At 45.5% G+C, this 15,872-nt stretch overlaps 1 protein-coding gene across 3 annotated transcripts in view; it reads left to right on the forward strand.

Moving 5' to 3' along the window:
• The window catches only part of LOC113959836 (tetraspanin-15-like), a 44,874-nt gene that overhangs the window by 14,379 nt on the left and 14,623 nt on the right, over positions 1–15,872 (forward strand). For 2 of the 3 annotated variants that reach the window (XM_027669107.1, XM_027669109.1), the window contains 4 exons: positions 5,307–5,381; positions 9,286–9,381; positions 11,978–12,076; positions 13,816–13,929. In XM_027669107.1, the coding sequence (XP_027524908.1) occupies positions 5,307–5,381; positions 9,286–9,381; positions 11,978–12,076; positions 13,816–13,929 (384 nt within the window). The remainder of the gene's footprint in view (positions 1–5,306; positions 5,382–9,285; positions 9,382–11,977; positions 12,077–13,815; positions 13,930–15,872) is intronic. The other variant, XM_027669108.1, reaches the window with a different exon arrangement.

Here is a 15,872-nt window from a genome sequence, read left to right on the forward strand (position 1 = left end):
CCTATTAATGGAAGAGTTAAAATACCTATTAATGGAAGAGTTAAAATGCCTATTAATGGAAGAGTTAAAATGCCTATTAATGGAAGAGTTAAAATGCCTATTAATGGAAGAGTTTAAAACAGTTATTCATGGAATAGTTTGAAAGAATTAATTGAATAGTTTGAAAGAATTAATTGAATAGTTTGAAAGAGTTAATTGAATAGTTTGAAAGAGTTAATTGAATAGTTTGAAAGAGTTAATATTTTGGGGGTGCATTTTCATTGTCACTTCCCCAGCAAAGGGGCCAGGTCAGTCCCACTGCAAGAAAAGGGTTTGTCCCACAAATATAAAAGTAGGGACAGGTCCCCAAGGGGTGGAAAATCTGGACTTCCCATCCTCCAGATAAAAAGAAACTTGTTGAATTTAATTTCTCTCCCTCCAAAGCACAAATCCCCCTGGGGTTTTTTTGGGGTTTTTTTTGGAGTTTATAGGGCAGCAGCCCCCAGGTTTTGTCCTGTGTTTTGGAACTGGCTGTTCCCTCTGCAGAAATGGGAACTCATGGAACGTGCAGCCTTTGAATGCCGAGGTGTGTGATAAATAAATCTGTCACTCCACCTGGGAGGCCACTAAATCATCTTTTCTGCCTCCCAGAAACGTGAATCCTGATTCCTTTCCCCGCAAAACCGAAACTTTAAATGATGTTTTTAAAGCACCATCTCCCCCTGATGTCACGTGGCCCTTCTTCAGCCTTTGCTTTGCTGCTCAAAGGCTGTTTTCTCTGAAAACCCAAAATCATTGTTTATTCCCACTGAGAACCAGCTCTCAGAACTGCTTTGAAGCAAGAAAAAAAAAACCCTAAAATCTGTCAGGGATCTCTCCTCCACAGATAAAATGAGAACAAAGCCCAGATGAAGAGACTTGGCAGAGCAACTCCTGTTTGAGCAGCACAGCAACAACTCCCTGTGCCCAGGACACTCTTCTATCCGTAAAAACCACATTATTTTATTCAGGGAATGTGCTCCAAACCCCTCCTGCCCACCGAGGCCGGGCCTGCATTTCGTAGAAACACAGAACCAGGGAGTGCTTTGGGCTGGAAGGGACCCTAAAGATTATCTGGTTCTAATCCCATGGGCAGGAACATCTCCCACTATCCCAGGTTGCTCCACTGTGGCCTTGGACACTTCTAGGGATGGGGCAGCCACAGCTTCTCTGGGAATTCCATCCCAGCCCCTCCCCACCCTCACAGGGAGCAATTCCTTCCCAATATCCAGTAAATCTGCCCTTTTTCACCTCAAATCTCCTTCTTTCTTGCCTGTTTTCTGGCAAACAGCTCATCCCTCTCCCACCCCAAATCCCGTTGGAGTCACACTTGGCACGGGGTGTCTCCAGTGTCTCTGAGCTCAGGACTGAGGCTCAAATCTCCTTTCCTGGGCTGATTCCTGAATAAATCCCAGCGTGGTTTATTCACCCCTCATTGCTCCCATCCATCCCTGATCCCTGTTCATCCTTCCTGCTGGACAGGACATGTTCCAAGTGGGAATTGGAGGGGGCTGCTCATCCTCTGGGAGTGAAGCAGCAGCAGGTTTTCACCCCTGGCAGCCAGACCTGCAGCTGGAAACGTTTCCTTGGGATCATCTCAGTATTCCAGGTGGTTTTTGTCTTCTGGGAGGTGAAACCTGAGGGACCAACTCAGCATTCCAGGTGGCTTTTAAGCTCCTGGGATGAAATTTGCCATCAAAACCTTCCTATCTGGAGCAGGGAGGTGGCAGGAAACCCACCAGGCAGAGCACACGTGGGAAGGGATCGCTCCAGGCAACCTGGAGAGTGATCATGTAAAACGACCCTGATGGGGGGTTATTCCCAAAATTTGAAGGAGATCTGTCTTGAAGCCTGAGGCAGAGCACAGGTTTGCTCAGCTGGGCTTTGGGAGGGATTAAGGATGATCAAAACCTCTCTGGAGACTCGTTAGAGGAGGGAAGGGGCAGCTCAGGGCTCTGCAGCTCCTGGGAACGGGGGTGATCCATCCATTGCCAAGGTATTTGTGGGAATCAAGCAGCATAATTGATTAGGAATGTTGGATTGATGAGCTCTTCAGGTTGACCTGGCTGTGTCCACTGTTAATTTAATAAGAATCGAGCTTTAATTTTAATAAGAACAAAGCAGCTTTTTGCTGCTCCAGCACCTCGGGTGAGATCAAGGTTTGGTTGAGGAGTTCTCTCCCTGAAATCTGGGCTTTGTTTTGTGCTTTGGGAGGGATGGAATCCTCAGGGACCTTCCCAATCCCTCCTTCTCATCCCCTCTCAGGGATGGGAGAAGTGAACCCTGAATGGAGACAAGGCCTCCCACTGAAGTGGCACTTCCATGCAAAGGGTGAATTTGTGCAAAGATTGGGGGGGGGGGAGAACATCATCTTTGGTCCTGATTATTATTTTTTTAGTTGATTTATGATTCCCAACTTGCCTCAAACTTAGGGCAGCTCCGGGCAGGATGAAATGCTGTTTAATGGGGGTTTTTGCTCTTTATTTTGCTGCTGGAGGCTGTTTAAGATAAAAAAATGCTGATTTTTTGGCCCTGGCGAACACCAAGGGCTGCAGTGTCCAGAGAAAAGGGAATATTGTCGGGGATGTTGCCAAGAGTTCCATTCCCAAATGTGCATTGCAGGGAGTGTGGCTGCTGCAATCTTTCAGAAGGCAAAAAAAATCCCCTTTCCACTCTGTCCATGCAGCCAGAGAGGGTTTGGATGGTCCACTTGGAGGATTTTTTGGTGAAGAAGAGCTGGATTTGACTCAGACTTCACTGGTTTTAGGCTTGTGCTGGAGACCTGGATTTGGGGCTGCTGTGCTTGCAATTCCTCTCTGAATTATAAGTATGTGGATATTATATTATAATACACAATATAACAATGTAATAAATAAAATAGAATAAAGAATATGTTATATTAAGATATATTATTCTAGTATATGTAGTATGATAATTTATTATTAATATATTATATAATATATGAGACTAACATTATATATATTATATATACAGGAGAATAACATGATATGTATTATATATGATATATGAGAGACTAATATATATAATATATAAGAGACTAACATAATATGTATCCTATATAAGAGAATAACATGATATATATTATATATGAGACTAACATAATATGTATTATGTTATTCTTATGTATTATATAATATATTAATAATAAATTACAGATTACATATACTTATATGTACATATAATATATTCTTTATTATGTTTTATTTATTACATTATATATTACTACAATAATATTGTTCTAGCAATATATTGTAATATTAAATTATATATTATTATGTGAATATTTTATTATAATTATGTGGATTTCTGAAGGTGAGGTTACAAATTGTGGGGTGTCCAAGGGGAACTGGGAATAATTTGTGTGACATCCCACATTTTCCGTGTCCCTTTTGTAAGGAATTCCAGTCTTTCTTCCCAGTTAACATTGGCCTTTTATAAGGTTTTACAAGGACCAGGAGTTGAGCTCTTTTTTGGGCTTTTTCTTTTGGAAGAGGTGAGTTTTCCTACCTGTGAATGTCATGATGGAGCATTTGAAAGCCACAGTAAATCGTTATTATCCCACCCAGCATCTCCTGGAGTTCTGCCCACATTTGTTGATAAATCAGCTCTCAAAGCTGGATATTAAATATTCCCTTGATTTCAGTACCCACAGAGCAGGTCAGAAACCTGCTCTTTTATACCTGACTTGACAAAGCTGCACAGCAGAAACTGAGCCTAAAGGAGGAAATAAAGTGGGAGCCAGAATCTGAAAGGCAAAGGGAGAAAAACCCTCCAGGAACTGCACAAGGCATCTTTGGGGTTAAAATCCTTATTTTTTTTGAAAAGTTGCAGAGTTGGTGCTTTCAGAGGAGCTTTGGAGAGACCAAAGTCTCTGTGGGCCAAATCCTGCTGGATTTTAGACATTTCTTGGAGCTCTGGTCTGACACCAAACACATCAGAGTTTGCAGCCTCAATCCTTTGTCACAGTGGGATTGGGAAGAGCTGGAACTTTCCTGGGAAAACCAGCACAAAAACACTCCGATTTAATTATTTGCTTGGGTTCAAAGATTGAAGGACAAAAATATTTCCAAAATTGAATTTGTCTCTTGCTGCAGCACTGGGGGATCCAGAGCCTTGGGCTGCCTCCAAAAACCCCATTTAATAGGAGTTTAAATGCATTTAATAGGAGTTGAGATGATTTGCATCTCAGCTCTGCCACTGAGATAACACCTTAATTATCTCCTTAATTAGGGGTTCCCTTGCCTAATGACCCCTGGCCTGTTAGGAGCTGATTTTTGGTGGGGATGGAGGTGGAGCTGCTCCTGCAGTGGGACCTGGCTGGTGGCTCTGAGGACTCATCAGTGGGTGGGTAATTAAAACCCCAATGATTTGGGGGTTGGGGCATGAAATGGTGTTTGGCTGCTGCAGCATTTTGGTTTTGCTGGGCTTTGGAGGTTAAATTTTGGCTCCGTGACTTTGTAAACTCTTAATAAACCAACAGTCCAAGTTAATATTGTGGTAATAAATTATCTCTCCCCCTCACCCCATCCCCTCCCCTTTTTTTTTAACTTTTTTTTCACCTTCCTTTTTCTCGTGAGGCTCCAAAATTGCAATTCCTGCAATCCTTGGGAAAGCAAAAAAAGGGATGTTTTCTGCTCTGTCCAGGAGGGTTTGGATGCTCCATTCAGGTGTTTTTTTGGGTGAAGAAGAGCTGGGGGGGGGAAACCTTGGGGAGACAAGTGGGAGCTGAGCAGAGCTTTGTTTTCACTCTTCCAAAGTGGGATTTGAAGCTGGATGGGACCTCTCAGAGAGGGACCAAGGAGACTGATTTGTGAGGGCTGCAAGAACATCAAACCTCCTGGTTCAAGTCGTTTGCTCCACCAGGATGTTGATTCCCAGCCTAAATTTGTTGCCACAGGAGTTATTGCCTGGATTCTGTGGGGTGTAAGATCCTCCACTGGATGTCCAGCTTGGAAGCTTCATGTCCAACCATCCCACCACACACCTGGGCCTACCCAGGGATAACATTTGCTCCCACTGCTTCCATTTGGCCTCTTCTCCCCCACAGAATTTGGCCACCTGGCTTCTTCCACCCTTCCTTCCTCGCTTTCTTGAAGGGAACAAACATCTTTCCTTGTTGAGACTGAGATCTTTGGAGGAGATTTGCAGGTCCCTGGAGAGCAGATAATGAAATGATCTGATTTCCAAGTGTTTCAGGGCAACTCTCAGGTCTCCTGATGGCACATCTGGACACAGAGCTGGGCTAATCCTTCTTTTCCTCATTTCAGTTCTTCTGGGTCCTCCTGGTGATCTTCCTCACAGAGCTGCTGCTGCTCTTCATCGAAATCATCTTTGAGAACAAGGTGGGTGCAGCCAGGAGGCCTTTGAGTGGTGACAAACTCTGTCAGCAGGGAGGAAAACCCTCAATTAGCTGTGATTCCTGGAAATGAAAGGTTTTCTTTGCTCTGCTGGGGCTGCTCCTGGTGCTCCAAAGCTGTGGTGGATCTCCAGCACCACCCAGAGTCCCCATGGAGCCACAGAGTCTCAGCCAAAAACCTGTGGGGTTTTTTTTCTTGAGGCCTCATTAAGCTCCTCTAGTTAATTAGGTGAGCTTCTGGCTGCAGTCCTAAGGATGGGTCTGAGTCAGAGCTGAGCCTGCTGGACCAGAAATGCTTCCAGTGATGCCCTTTCTGGCCACCCTCCACCTCCTGCTGCAGAAACTCTGCTGGTCCCAATTTAATCTCAGCCCTGCAATCGAACAAGTGATTGAACAGCCAATATCAATCTCTGCTGGCTCAGGGAATGAATAAGGGAGGGGAAAAACCTCCGGGATTTCTGTTCCAGGCTCTGAAAATCGATTCCCTGATGGACAAACTGCTCAGTGATTTCAAACCCATCCCAGACTTCCAGAAGGGTTTGGGGGGGAAGGGCCCTCAAAGCCCATCCAGTGCCACCCCCTGCCACGGGCAGGGACACCTTCCACTAGTCCAGGTTGCTCCAGCCTGACCTTGGACACTTCCAGGGATCCAGGGACAGCCACAGCTTCTCTGGGAATCCCAGCCCAGCCCCTCCCCACCCTCCCAGGGAGGAATCCCTTCCCAAAATCCCATCTCACCCCACTCCCTGGCATTTAAATCCATTACAGTGACAGGTTAAACCCAAGTCTTTCAGCTGCCTCTGGGCTGGGGCTGAGGAGGGTCTGAGACCCCCAGTGCTGCTGGTGGGATGGAGCTGGAGCTGCCAGAGATGGGCAAGAACATGGAATGGTTTGGGTGGGAAGGGACCTTGGAGATCATCCAGTGCCACCCCCTGCCATGGGCAGGGACACCTTCAATAGACCAGGTTGCTCCACCCTGGCCTTGGACACTTCCAGGGATCCAGGGGCAGCCACAGCTTCTCTGGGAATTCCATCCCAGCCCCTCCCCACTCTCACAGCCAACAATTCCTTCCCAGTATCCCATCTCTCCCTGCCCTCTGGCACTGGGAAGCCATTCCCTGTGTCCTGTCCCTCCATCCCTTGTCCCCAGTCCCTCTCCAGCTCTTGGAGCCCCTTCAGGCCCTGCAAGGGGCTCTCAGCTCTCCCTGGAGCCTTCTCCTCTCCAGGTGAACCCCCCCAGCTCTCCCAGCCTGGCTCCAGAGCTGAGGGGCTCCAGCCCTTGGAGCAGCTCCGGGGCCTCCTCTGGACTCGCTCCAGCAGCTCCAAATCCTTGTGATGTTGGGGATTCCAGGGCTGGAGCAGCTCTGCAGGTGGGGTCTCACCTGAGGGGGCAGAATCCCTCCCTCCCCTGCTGCTCAGGCTGTGGGATCAGCCCAGGAACTGGGATTTGGGACTTCTGAGCCCCAAGGTTGAAGGGAGGCAGTGGGGGAGGACTTTGGGGTGCTGTAACCAACTCCATCCAGCAGCTCCCAAGAGCTCTCCAAACCCCTCTGATCCTTGAATCCTCAGTGCTACTCCAAGGAAAATCAAATTGCTTGAGACCACAAACAGAAAATCAAAAGTGCTGCCACTTGCACACCAGTTTTTTGTGAAATTCAGCATTAAATGCTCTGCTTTGTTCCAAATCTGAGCCTGAGGATTGATACCCAGCACCATCCTGCACTGCAGGAACGCCAGGGAGAAAGGGGGGGCCACCAGGAGAAGGGATTGAATCCTCCTGATGAAACTCCTGGATTGAGCAGAATCCATTAAGGCCTAAATTTGTCCCTTAATTTAAATTTAACGGGTGATATCAAAACCTAATTAAAAATCAAACAGTGGGGGAAGGAGAAAAGAAGGGTCTGACAAGTGATGAATCCACTTGACCTAAAATTGGTTGGAGGCATAAAATTGCATTTGGAACAATGGTTGTTTATTAAACTCCTTAAAACCATATTGAATTGGATTTTTGCTTAAATAAGCAGCAAGGAAGAATTAATTTAGTGGCCTTGAAGCTACTGAATATTGAAATATTGTGGAGATGCAAATGGGGCTTGGAGATTAACAGGATTGGAGGAGTCTTATAACCAGGACTGAATTAACCCTGGGACATTTTTGTCCCACCTTAAACCAAGACTTAATTAGGGATGTTTCCTGGGGGACAGGAGGATCTTGGGATGAGCCTTTCTGGGGAAAAAACAAGCAGGAAAAGGGTAAAAACTGGTTTGTTTTCTGTTGTGTTGTTAATGGGGAGCAAACCAGGAATTAAAATCTTAATAAACTCCCACCTGAACAGTCCCTTGAGGGCTGTTTGAGCCCCACTTGCTGGGTTTTCTTTGCAGCTCTGAGGTGCCTTCATCCCTCTTTTTTCCACCTTCTTCTGTTCCTGCTTTTCCCAACCTCTAATTTTCCTGTCAGAGTTAATTTATGCACAGCAACGTTTCCTCCCCCCTCTTTCACCCATTTGTAACTCAGAATAAAGTTCTCTTTTCCCCTCATTAACATTCCTGGTGGATTGTGAGGAGTCAAAGGCTCTTCCCAGGACATTCCCAGCTCCATTCCAGCTCAGTAAGAACCTTCCCAGGCACCTGGAAAATGGATTTTTAGTTCAATTAGTGGTTAATTTGAAGAGCCAAATGTGGCAAAGTGGCCTCACAGCTGCTGGAGGAGCAACAGTAGCCCCAGCCCAGCCAGGGAATGATGGAATTGCTGATTTGTTGGGATTAGGGAATGACTGAGCTCTCGACTCCCTCCTGGAGTTCATCCCATGGATAAATCACCTCCTAAAGCAGCACAACCTCCTTCCAGTGGTTAAAATCCCATGGGATTGAAGGGCTTGAAGGAGATTTCCAGAGAAATCACTTTAATTGGAAGGAAAAAAATCAAGAATAAGGAAAAAAAATCAATAGTAAGGGGAAAAAAAATTAATAAAAAGGAAAAAATCAATAATAAAGAAATCAATAATAAGGAAAAAATTGATAGCAAAAAAATCAGTAATAAGGAGAAACGAATAATAAGAAGTGAATAAAAAGGAAAAAATCAATAATAAAAATAATAATAAGGAAAAAATCAATAAAAAAGGAAAAATAAATAATAAGAAATCAATAATAAAGAAAAAATCAATAATAGGAAAAAACCAGCAATAGGGGAAAAAATCATTAAAAAGGAAAAAAGAAATACTAAAAATCAGTGGTAAGGAAAAAATCAATAAAAGGAAAAAATAAATGCTAAAATCAATAATAAAAAATTGATAAAAAGGAAAAATGCAATAAAAAGGAAAAATCAATCATAGAAAATTAATAAGGAAAAATGAAAAGGAAAAAATAAGTAATAAAATTAAGGAAAAGTCAATAATAGGAAAAAATCAGCAATATGGAAAAAATCAATAAAAAGGAAAAAAATAAATACTAAAAATCAATAATAAGAAAAAATCAATAACAAAAACTCAATAAAAAGGAAAAATTCAATAAAAAGAAAAATTAATAAGAAAAAATTAACAAGAAAAAACCAGTAATAACAAAATCAATAATAAGGAAAACTCAATAAAAAGGAAAAGGTAATTTAAAAAATAATAAGGAAAAATCAATAATTAAGAAGTAATGGAAAAATAATGGGAAAAATAATGGGAAATAATAAAATGTTGAGAAAGTTGGGTGGGTCTGCTTGGATGTGCAGGGAAAGGGGAGATTCCGTGGAAGCTCTAACCCAGAGAGCTCAAAAATGATGGAGTTTGCCCCCCAAAAATAGGCTGTTCCAGGGTTAAACTTCTCCTCCAGCGACAGCTCTGGAAAACCTGGTGTTTTGCAACATTTTCCATCCATGAGTCGTATTTTTGGGATCTCTGTCCCCAGATGAACGAGGTTTTCCACTCCAACATCCAGGAGGGCATCAGGCACTACTACGATGACCTGGACTTCAAGAACATCCTGGATTTTGTGCAACAAAAGGTTTGGTTGGAGGGGGAGTCACCTCAGGGGGGTCTGACGGTGGATTTTCCAAGGAATTCTTGACTCCACTCAGCCCTGAAGCACAAACCTTCCTTCTCACTGTGCTTTTAGAGTTTATTCCCAGCCTTTGGCTGCTTTGCTTGGAACATCTTGACCTGGTTTGGTTTGCAGGGGGGTTTTTTTTTGGGCACTTCTGCTCCCCAGGGGGGTTTTTGGTGAGTTCTTCTGACGTCTGTGCAGCTGCAAAGAGCATCCCCTGCTCTTCACCGCGGAATGAGCCGCTCCAGGATATTTATATTCCCGTGTTTTGATGGGAAATTGGGACCTAAAGCCTGGGAGCTTTTTTGGATCTTCCCCAACCTGCTCAGAGGGAGGTGAAGAGGTAAAATAACATGTGCTGGAGCTGCTTCAGGGCTACAGAGACCCTTAGAGGGGCACCTTGGGTGGGTCTCCTGACTCAGGTGTCACCAGGACCAGGCCAAGCCCTTGTTCCCATGGGAAAACTGGAGATTTTTCTGGAAGAAGAGGTGACCTCCACAGAATCATTGAGGTTGGAAAAGCCCCCTAAGATCCTCTAAGTCACCAAATCACAGAGTATTCAGAAGTGGAAGGGACCCCTGAGGATCAACAACTCTTTAAGTCCTGTCTAAGTCCAAGCCAGCACTGCCAAGCCCACCCTAAACCACATCCCCAAGTGCCACATCTGGGTATTTGGGGGATGTAGTTTTGCTCATATTTTGAGGATATTTGGTTTCTCCATTATTGGAGTCACTGTGGAGGGACCACTTGGCTCAAAGCATTTGATAAATGGGGAAAAAAAGTGGAAAACCCTCAAAACTTGAGGTGCAGGAGGAGAATTTCAGGGATTTTCTGTCTCCTGGATTGGCTGAGGAGAGCAGAGCTTTCCCAGCAAAGCTCTTTCAGTTCTCCCCTCAGCCCAGTTTCTCTCCTTTCATTATGAAGCATCATAAATCTGGGAGTCTTTTGTTTCTCTTTGAAGAAAAGGAGATTTGAAGCTCCTTCCTCTTTGATGTGGTTGGAATTTAAGGCCCTCTGAGCTCTCCTGTCTTGGATTAAATACCTGCTCTTGCCTTTGGAGCCAGTCTTGCTGAGCTGAGCTCATTAATCAGGCTGAGAATCCTCTGAAGGTCTCAGGTCCTGCCCAATTCTGAGCAAGATCAGAATGTTTTCCAAGTTTCACTCTAACCACCCCAAAAGGAGGCTGGAATTCAGACCTCTGGATGATAAATGGGTGCAGAAAGTCCTTGTTGGAGTCACCCTTGAGGAGCCTCGGACCACAAACCTCCAGATAAATTGGGTTTATTTATGGGAATGTTCCTGTATCTCCAAACCACCGAGGTTCAGACTCTTATCAAACAATCTCCCTCCCATTTTCCAACATTTTCCCCCTCTACTTCTTCCCTTGAATTATTATTCCCCTTTTTATTACAAGTTTTCAGGGGAAGATCCTCGTCTCGAAGGCTCTCTCTGTGCTAAAAGTTGTGGCCACTTCCACATGAATCTTTATTATCCCACGTTTTGTCTCAGAGACAATGAGCTTTGCAAGGCTGTGCAGCTCCTTGCTGGGAGGGCCGATGTGCTTTTGTGGTTTCCAAAGCAGGAGCAACAGCAAAGGCAGGGATTGAGATCAGCAGAGCTGCTCATGCTGAGGGAGGGACCAGGAGAGGCCAAAGCAGAGGATTTATGTCTAAGAAGATACTAAAAATTGGGTTTATGGGCCCAGTTCAACTTGGAGAGGATGAAAACTTGGTGTCAGCATGGAGGGATCACCACCAGACCTGCTTTTTTGGATAAAACACAAGCCCAGAGCAGCCTGTGACCATCATTTACTATTAATTCTTGCCATTTGCCTCACTAAAAACCTTGGCTAAGCTCAGCTTTGCTGGCACACGGCTTAGTTAGGTCAGGCAGAACCACCCCAGCTCCTTAGGATTTGAGTTTGACTTGAACCTTCTCTCAAGTCATATTAATTTTTAAGGCCAATTTTTTTCCATTTCCACTTGCTCACAGGCAGCCACACCCAGGAGGTGACAACAGGTGAATCCACATTATTTGCACCATCACCCTGGTAACAAAACATTGCAATTCCTGGCACTTAAAAACCAATATTTAGGTGTTTTTCTCACTCTTCTTTGCTGAACTCCTGCCCTTTGCAGCCCTGGGATGTGAGGCTGGAGACCACCAGGACTGGTTTAAGCGTAGGAAGGGGTTTGGCTCTGGTTTAAGGCATCACTTGAGAGAGGGTTCAAGCCAAACTCAAATCCTAAGGAGCTGGGGTGGTTCTGCCTGACCTAACTAAGCCGTGTGCCAGCAAAGCTGAGCTTAGCCAAGGCTTTTAGTGAAGCAAATGGCAAGAATTAACAGTAAATGATGGTCACAGGCTGCTCTGGGCTTGTGTTTTATCCAAAAAAGCAGGTCTGGTGGTGATCCCTCCATGCTGACACCAAGTTTTCACCTCTCAGGGTAAACTGGGCTGCTCAGGTGCCATAAAATCGACTGTGCTTCTCTTAAAAGCAAATCCAACCAGGTTTGGTGCCAGTCACTCTCTCAGTTCTCCTTCTCTGATCATTTTTAGTGCTTTGCTGCTACAAGGGGAAGAGCAAAGTTTGATTTGAACTTCAAAGAGCTGCCAGAGCTTCAGTTCTTGCCCAAGCTCAAAGTAAAGCTCAGAGAGATGAGATGTTGTGCTTATGAACTTCCTCCCTTCTTCTGAGAAGGATTAAAGGCAGCTCCCCCAGTGGGGCTCCTTCCAGGGGGATATTAGAGCTGGAAAAAATCCTCATTTCTCGGATACTGGAGGCAGTTTTGAACACTGAGAGCTGCTCAGGTGGGACCTGGGAGGCTCTTTCCATGTTCTCCCTTTGGTTTTTCCACCTGTTATTCCTCTCTGAGCTGCAGGAACCCACATGAGAGTAAAACCCACCTGAAGGCTGGCCCACCTTATTAGAAATAAGCACAGGCACAACAGGAGTTTGGGCTAAACCTCTTTTTGCAGAGGAGAAAACACCCCAGTGAGGCTTCCTGGCAATTTGTTTGAAGGATTTTATACCAAGTTTTGCACAATTAAAAAAGAAAATGGAAAAAAACTTTGCAGCATTGGGGTATCAAGCCCACCAATATCCCTTTGGGTGTTTTCTCCCCTCTTTCCAGGCATATTTTGGGAGCTGCTCTCCCTCACTGACACAGGTGGGATTAAAAACAACAGAGGAATTAGAGGTAGGAAGTCAGAAATTAGTTGTAAATCTGTGTTCTGGGTGTTTTGGCTGCTCCTTGGTAAGTTTGCCCATTTTGGGGTGGGAGAACCCCCAGAGCTGTGGCTTCTCCTACTCCCTTTGGCCAAGAATTACCCCTGGGGGGAGCAGATAGAGGGTTCAGCCTCTGCAAAAACTGCTCCCTGAAGAGGTTGATGCTTAAAAATGGAGAAAACCTGGGTTTTTTTCTCTCTTACCAAACACCCCCTTCCCTCTCCTGCCTCTCCAGGCTTTTCTTTCTGGGGGAAAAATGTGAAGATTCAAATTTGTTTGCCACAAGAAGGGATGATTTGCTTTGTAACAAACCCATTTTTATTCTGTGGAGAACAGAGAATGACTTTCATTAAACTTTTTTTTTTTGCCTTCATTGTGGGAAGAGAAGAAAAAAGCAGCTTTTTTCCCTTTGTAGCTGCAGCATTTGATCTCTAATTTAACTTGACAGGAGGAGAAATCCCTGTTAGACTTTGGAGCCTTATTAGCATTGAATGGCACCAACTGAGCTGCCTTCAAGAGCCAAGAAATCTGTTCATTCAGGGGCTGGAAGAGCCATCTCCCCTCAGGAATAGGCTGGATTAGTCACCTGGAATTAAATCAGTCAGGCTGGAATGAGCCTGAGCTTTGCTGGGCTCCAAGCAAAGCTGACTCCAACACTGGGGATCCACCTGGAACTGCCACAGCCTCTAAACCAGGGCTAAGCAGAGCTTAACACCCTGCTTAACACTCTGCTGCTTTTACAGAGTGTCTTCAGCTTCCCATTTAGGGTGCTGAGAGCAGGAAATAATTGGGGCTGTCAAAGCTGGGGATGGAGATTGTATGGGAAGGCTGGAGGGGGATGTGTTGGAGGTGGAGCTATGGAATGGGTTGGGTTGGATGGGATCTTAAAGACCAGCCCATTCCACCCCCTGCCCTGGGCAGGGACACCTTCCACAGACCACATTGCTCCAACCTGGCCTTGGACACTCCCAGGGATCCAGGGGCAGCCAAAGCTTCTCTGGGAATTCCAGCCCCTCCCCACCCTCACAGCCAACAATTCCTTCCCAATATCCCATCTAGCCCTGCCCTCTTTCAGGTTAAATCCACTCCCCCTTGACCTGGCAGGACATGGCCCTGGAAATGCTGGTTCAACTGCCCCTCTCACCCTCTTCTCTTCCTCTCTGTGCAGTTTTCCTGCTGTGGTGGGGATGAATATCGAGACTGGGGGGTCAACCAGTACCACTCCTGCAACAGCAGTGGGCCCCTGGCCTGTGGGGTGCCCTACACGTGCTGCATCAGGAAGGTAAGGCAGACAAGGCACAGAAAATGCCTTTATTTCACTCAATATTCCATAAAAAAAACCTTTTCCACCTGGTTATCACTGCATATTTCTGCACTGAAGGATTTCTTCTAAATTGCATTTTCAGCTTGATACAACATCAGTGTGAGATGATAAAGAACTAGAAAATATATATATTTATGGACTATTTTTGTTGTATTTTACTCTGCTATTTTAATGTAGAGCAAGGTCCTAGGCTGTTTCTGTTTGTATCATCCAAGGAGTTGTTAGAAATGCCAAAGTTTTCAACTCTGTGATATAAAATGGTTCGGAGGATTGTTTTTAAAACAATAGCAGCAACATAGGACTTGGGGGTTGCTCTGCCTGGAGAAGGTTCCAGGGAGAGCTGAGAGCCCCTTCCAGGGCCTAAAGGCGCTCCAAGAGCTGGAGAGGGACTGGGGACAAGGGATGGAGGGACAGGACACAGGGAATGGCTTCCCACTGGAAAAGTGGGGATTTAGATGGATATTGGGAAGGAATTGTTGGCTGTGAGGGTGTTGAGGGGCTGGGATGGAATTCCCAGAGAAGCTGTGGCTGCCTCATCCCTGGAAATGTCCAAGGCCAAGGCCATGGAACCTGATCTAGTGGAAGGTTTCCCTGCCCATGACAGGGGGTGGCACTGGATGAGCTTTAAGGTCCTTGCAACCCAAACCATTCCATGATTCTGTGTGGTGGTTTAGATGGAATATTGGGAAGAAACTGTTCCCTGTGAGGGTGGGGAGGCCCTGGCACAGGTTTCCCAGAGAAGCTGTGGCTGCCCCATCCCTGGAAGTGTCCAAGGCCAGGTTGGGTGATGCTTGGAGTGACCTGGGCTCATGAAAGGTGTCCCTGCCCATGGCAGGGGGTGGGACTGGATGAGCTTTAAGGTCCTTCCAACCCAAACCATTCCATGACTCCATGACTTGGCTGCATCCCAGCATGGATCTGGATGCACTCTGGTCCTCTCCTGTCCAATACATTTCTCAGCCACTGAGGGGTTTAGGAGTGTGTTGGGGGTGTTGATCTGCTCCTGGGGAGGAGATTTTTGAGGATTTTCCTGGAAATGGGGCTGTGTTTGCACCAAGAGCTACCTTTGTGCAGTGGAATGAGAGAAATCTCATGAGCAACTGCCCCTGGAAGGTGGCATTTCCAACCTATTGGGTTGAATGGGGCTGGGCTCCAGAGGGGAGTGGATTTGCAGAGCCAGGAGGTTCTCCTGAGCTGATTCACAAATCTGGGAATCAAGACATCCCCCTCCAAGCAGAGCTTTTCTGCTGACCCTGTGTCAGTGCTGACACAGACCATTTAAGCCAACCCTGCTCCTCACTGTCATCAATCCAACACATGTGGAGATAAAATCCCAGGAGCTGGGCCAAAGAAAAGCTCAAATATCCCTGGTCGCTGTACCAGCAGTGCTATAAACTTCCAAACAAGAATTTGCTGAGCTTAATCCTGGTAGCAAAACCTCCTGGAGGTTCAGAGCACTGGGAGGATCAGCACTGGCTCCCAGCCTTGGCTGTGCCCCAAGGATTTAATAAGGAGAATTTATCATCAACCTTGTATTGTTGTGGGGTTTTTAGTGGGGAAGAGGGTGAAATGTGAAGTGATTTAATTATCACTGGAAGTCTGACATGCAAATCAGCTGCAAAAATAATTGTCAGCTCTAATCAGGGCATTGATTAAGAATCCTAAAGCTCCTGGAGGTGGAATTAGAAATTCATGGATTGTCCTTTTGTGGTACAAGTGGGGATGTGTTGAAGAAATCCAAGTGGATTGTGGGGTATTTTTACACTCCCCACGGTTTTGGGTGGGAATTTGGCCAAGAAAAGACCTTGGCAGAGCAGAGAGGGAAAAATCCCAGGTGATTAATACAGAGGGGAAAGAATAATCCTGTATCTTAGTTTAACATGATTACAATTTAGGAATTA

Source organism: Corapipo altera, unplaced genomic scaffold (genome assembly GCF_003945725.1).
Source record: "Corapipo altera isolate COAL_440 unplaced genomic scaffold, ASM394572v1 61022, whole genome shotgun sequence".
NCBI lineage: Eukaryota > Metazoa > Chordata > Aves > Passeriformes > Pipridae > Corapipo > Corapipo altera.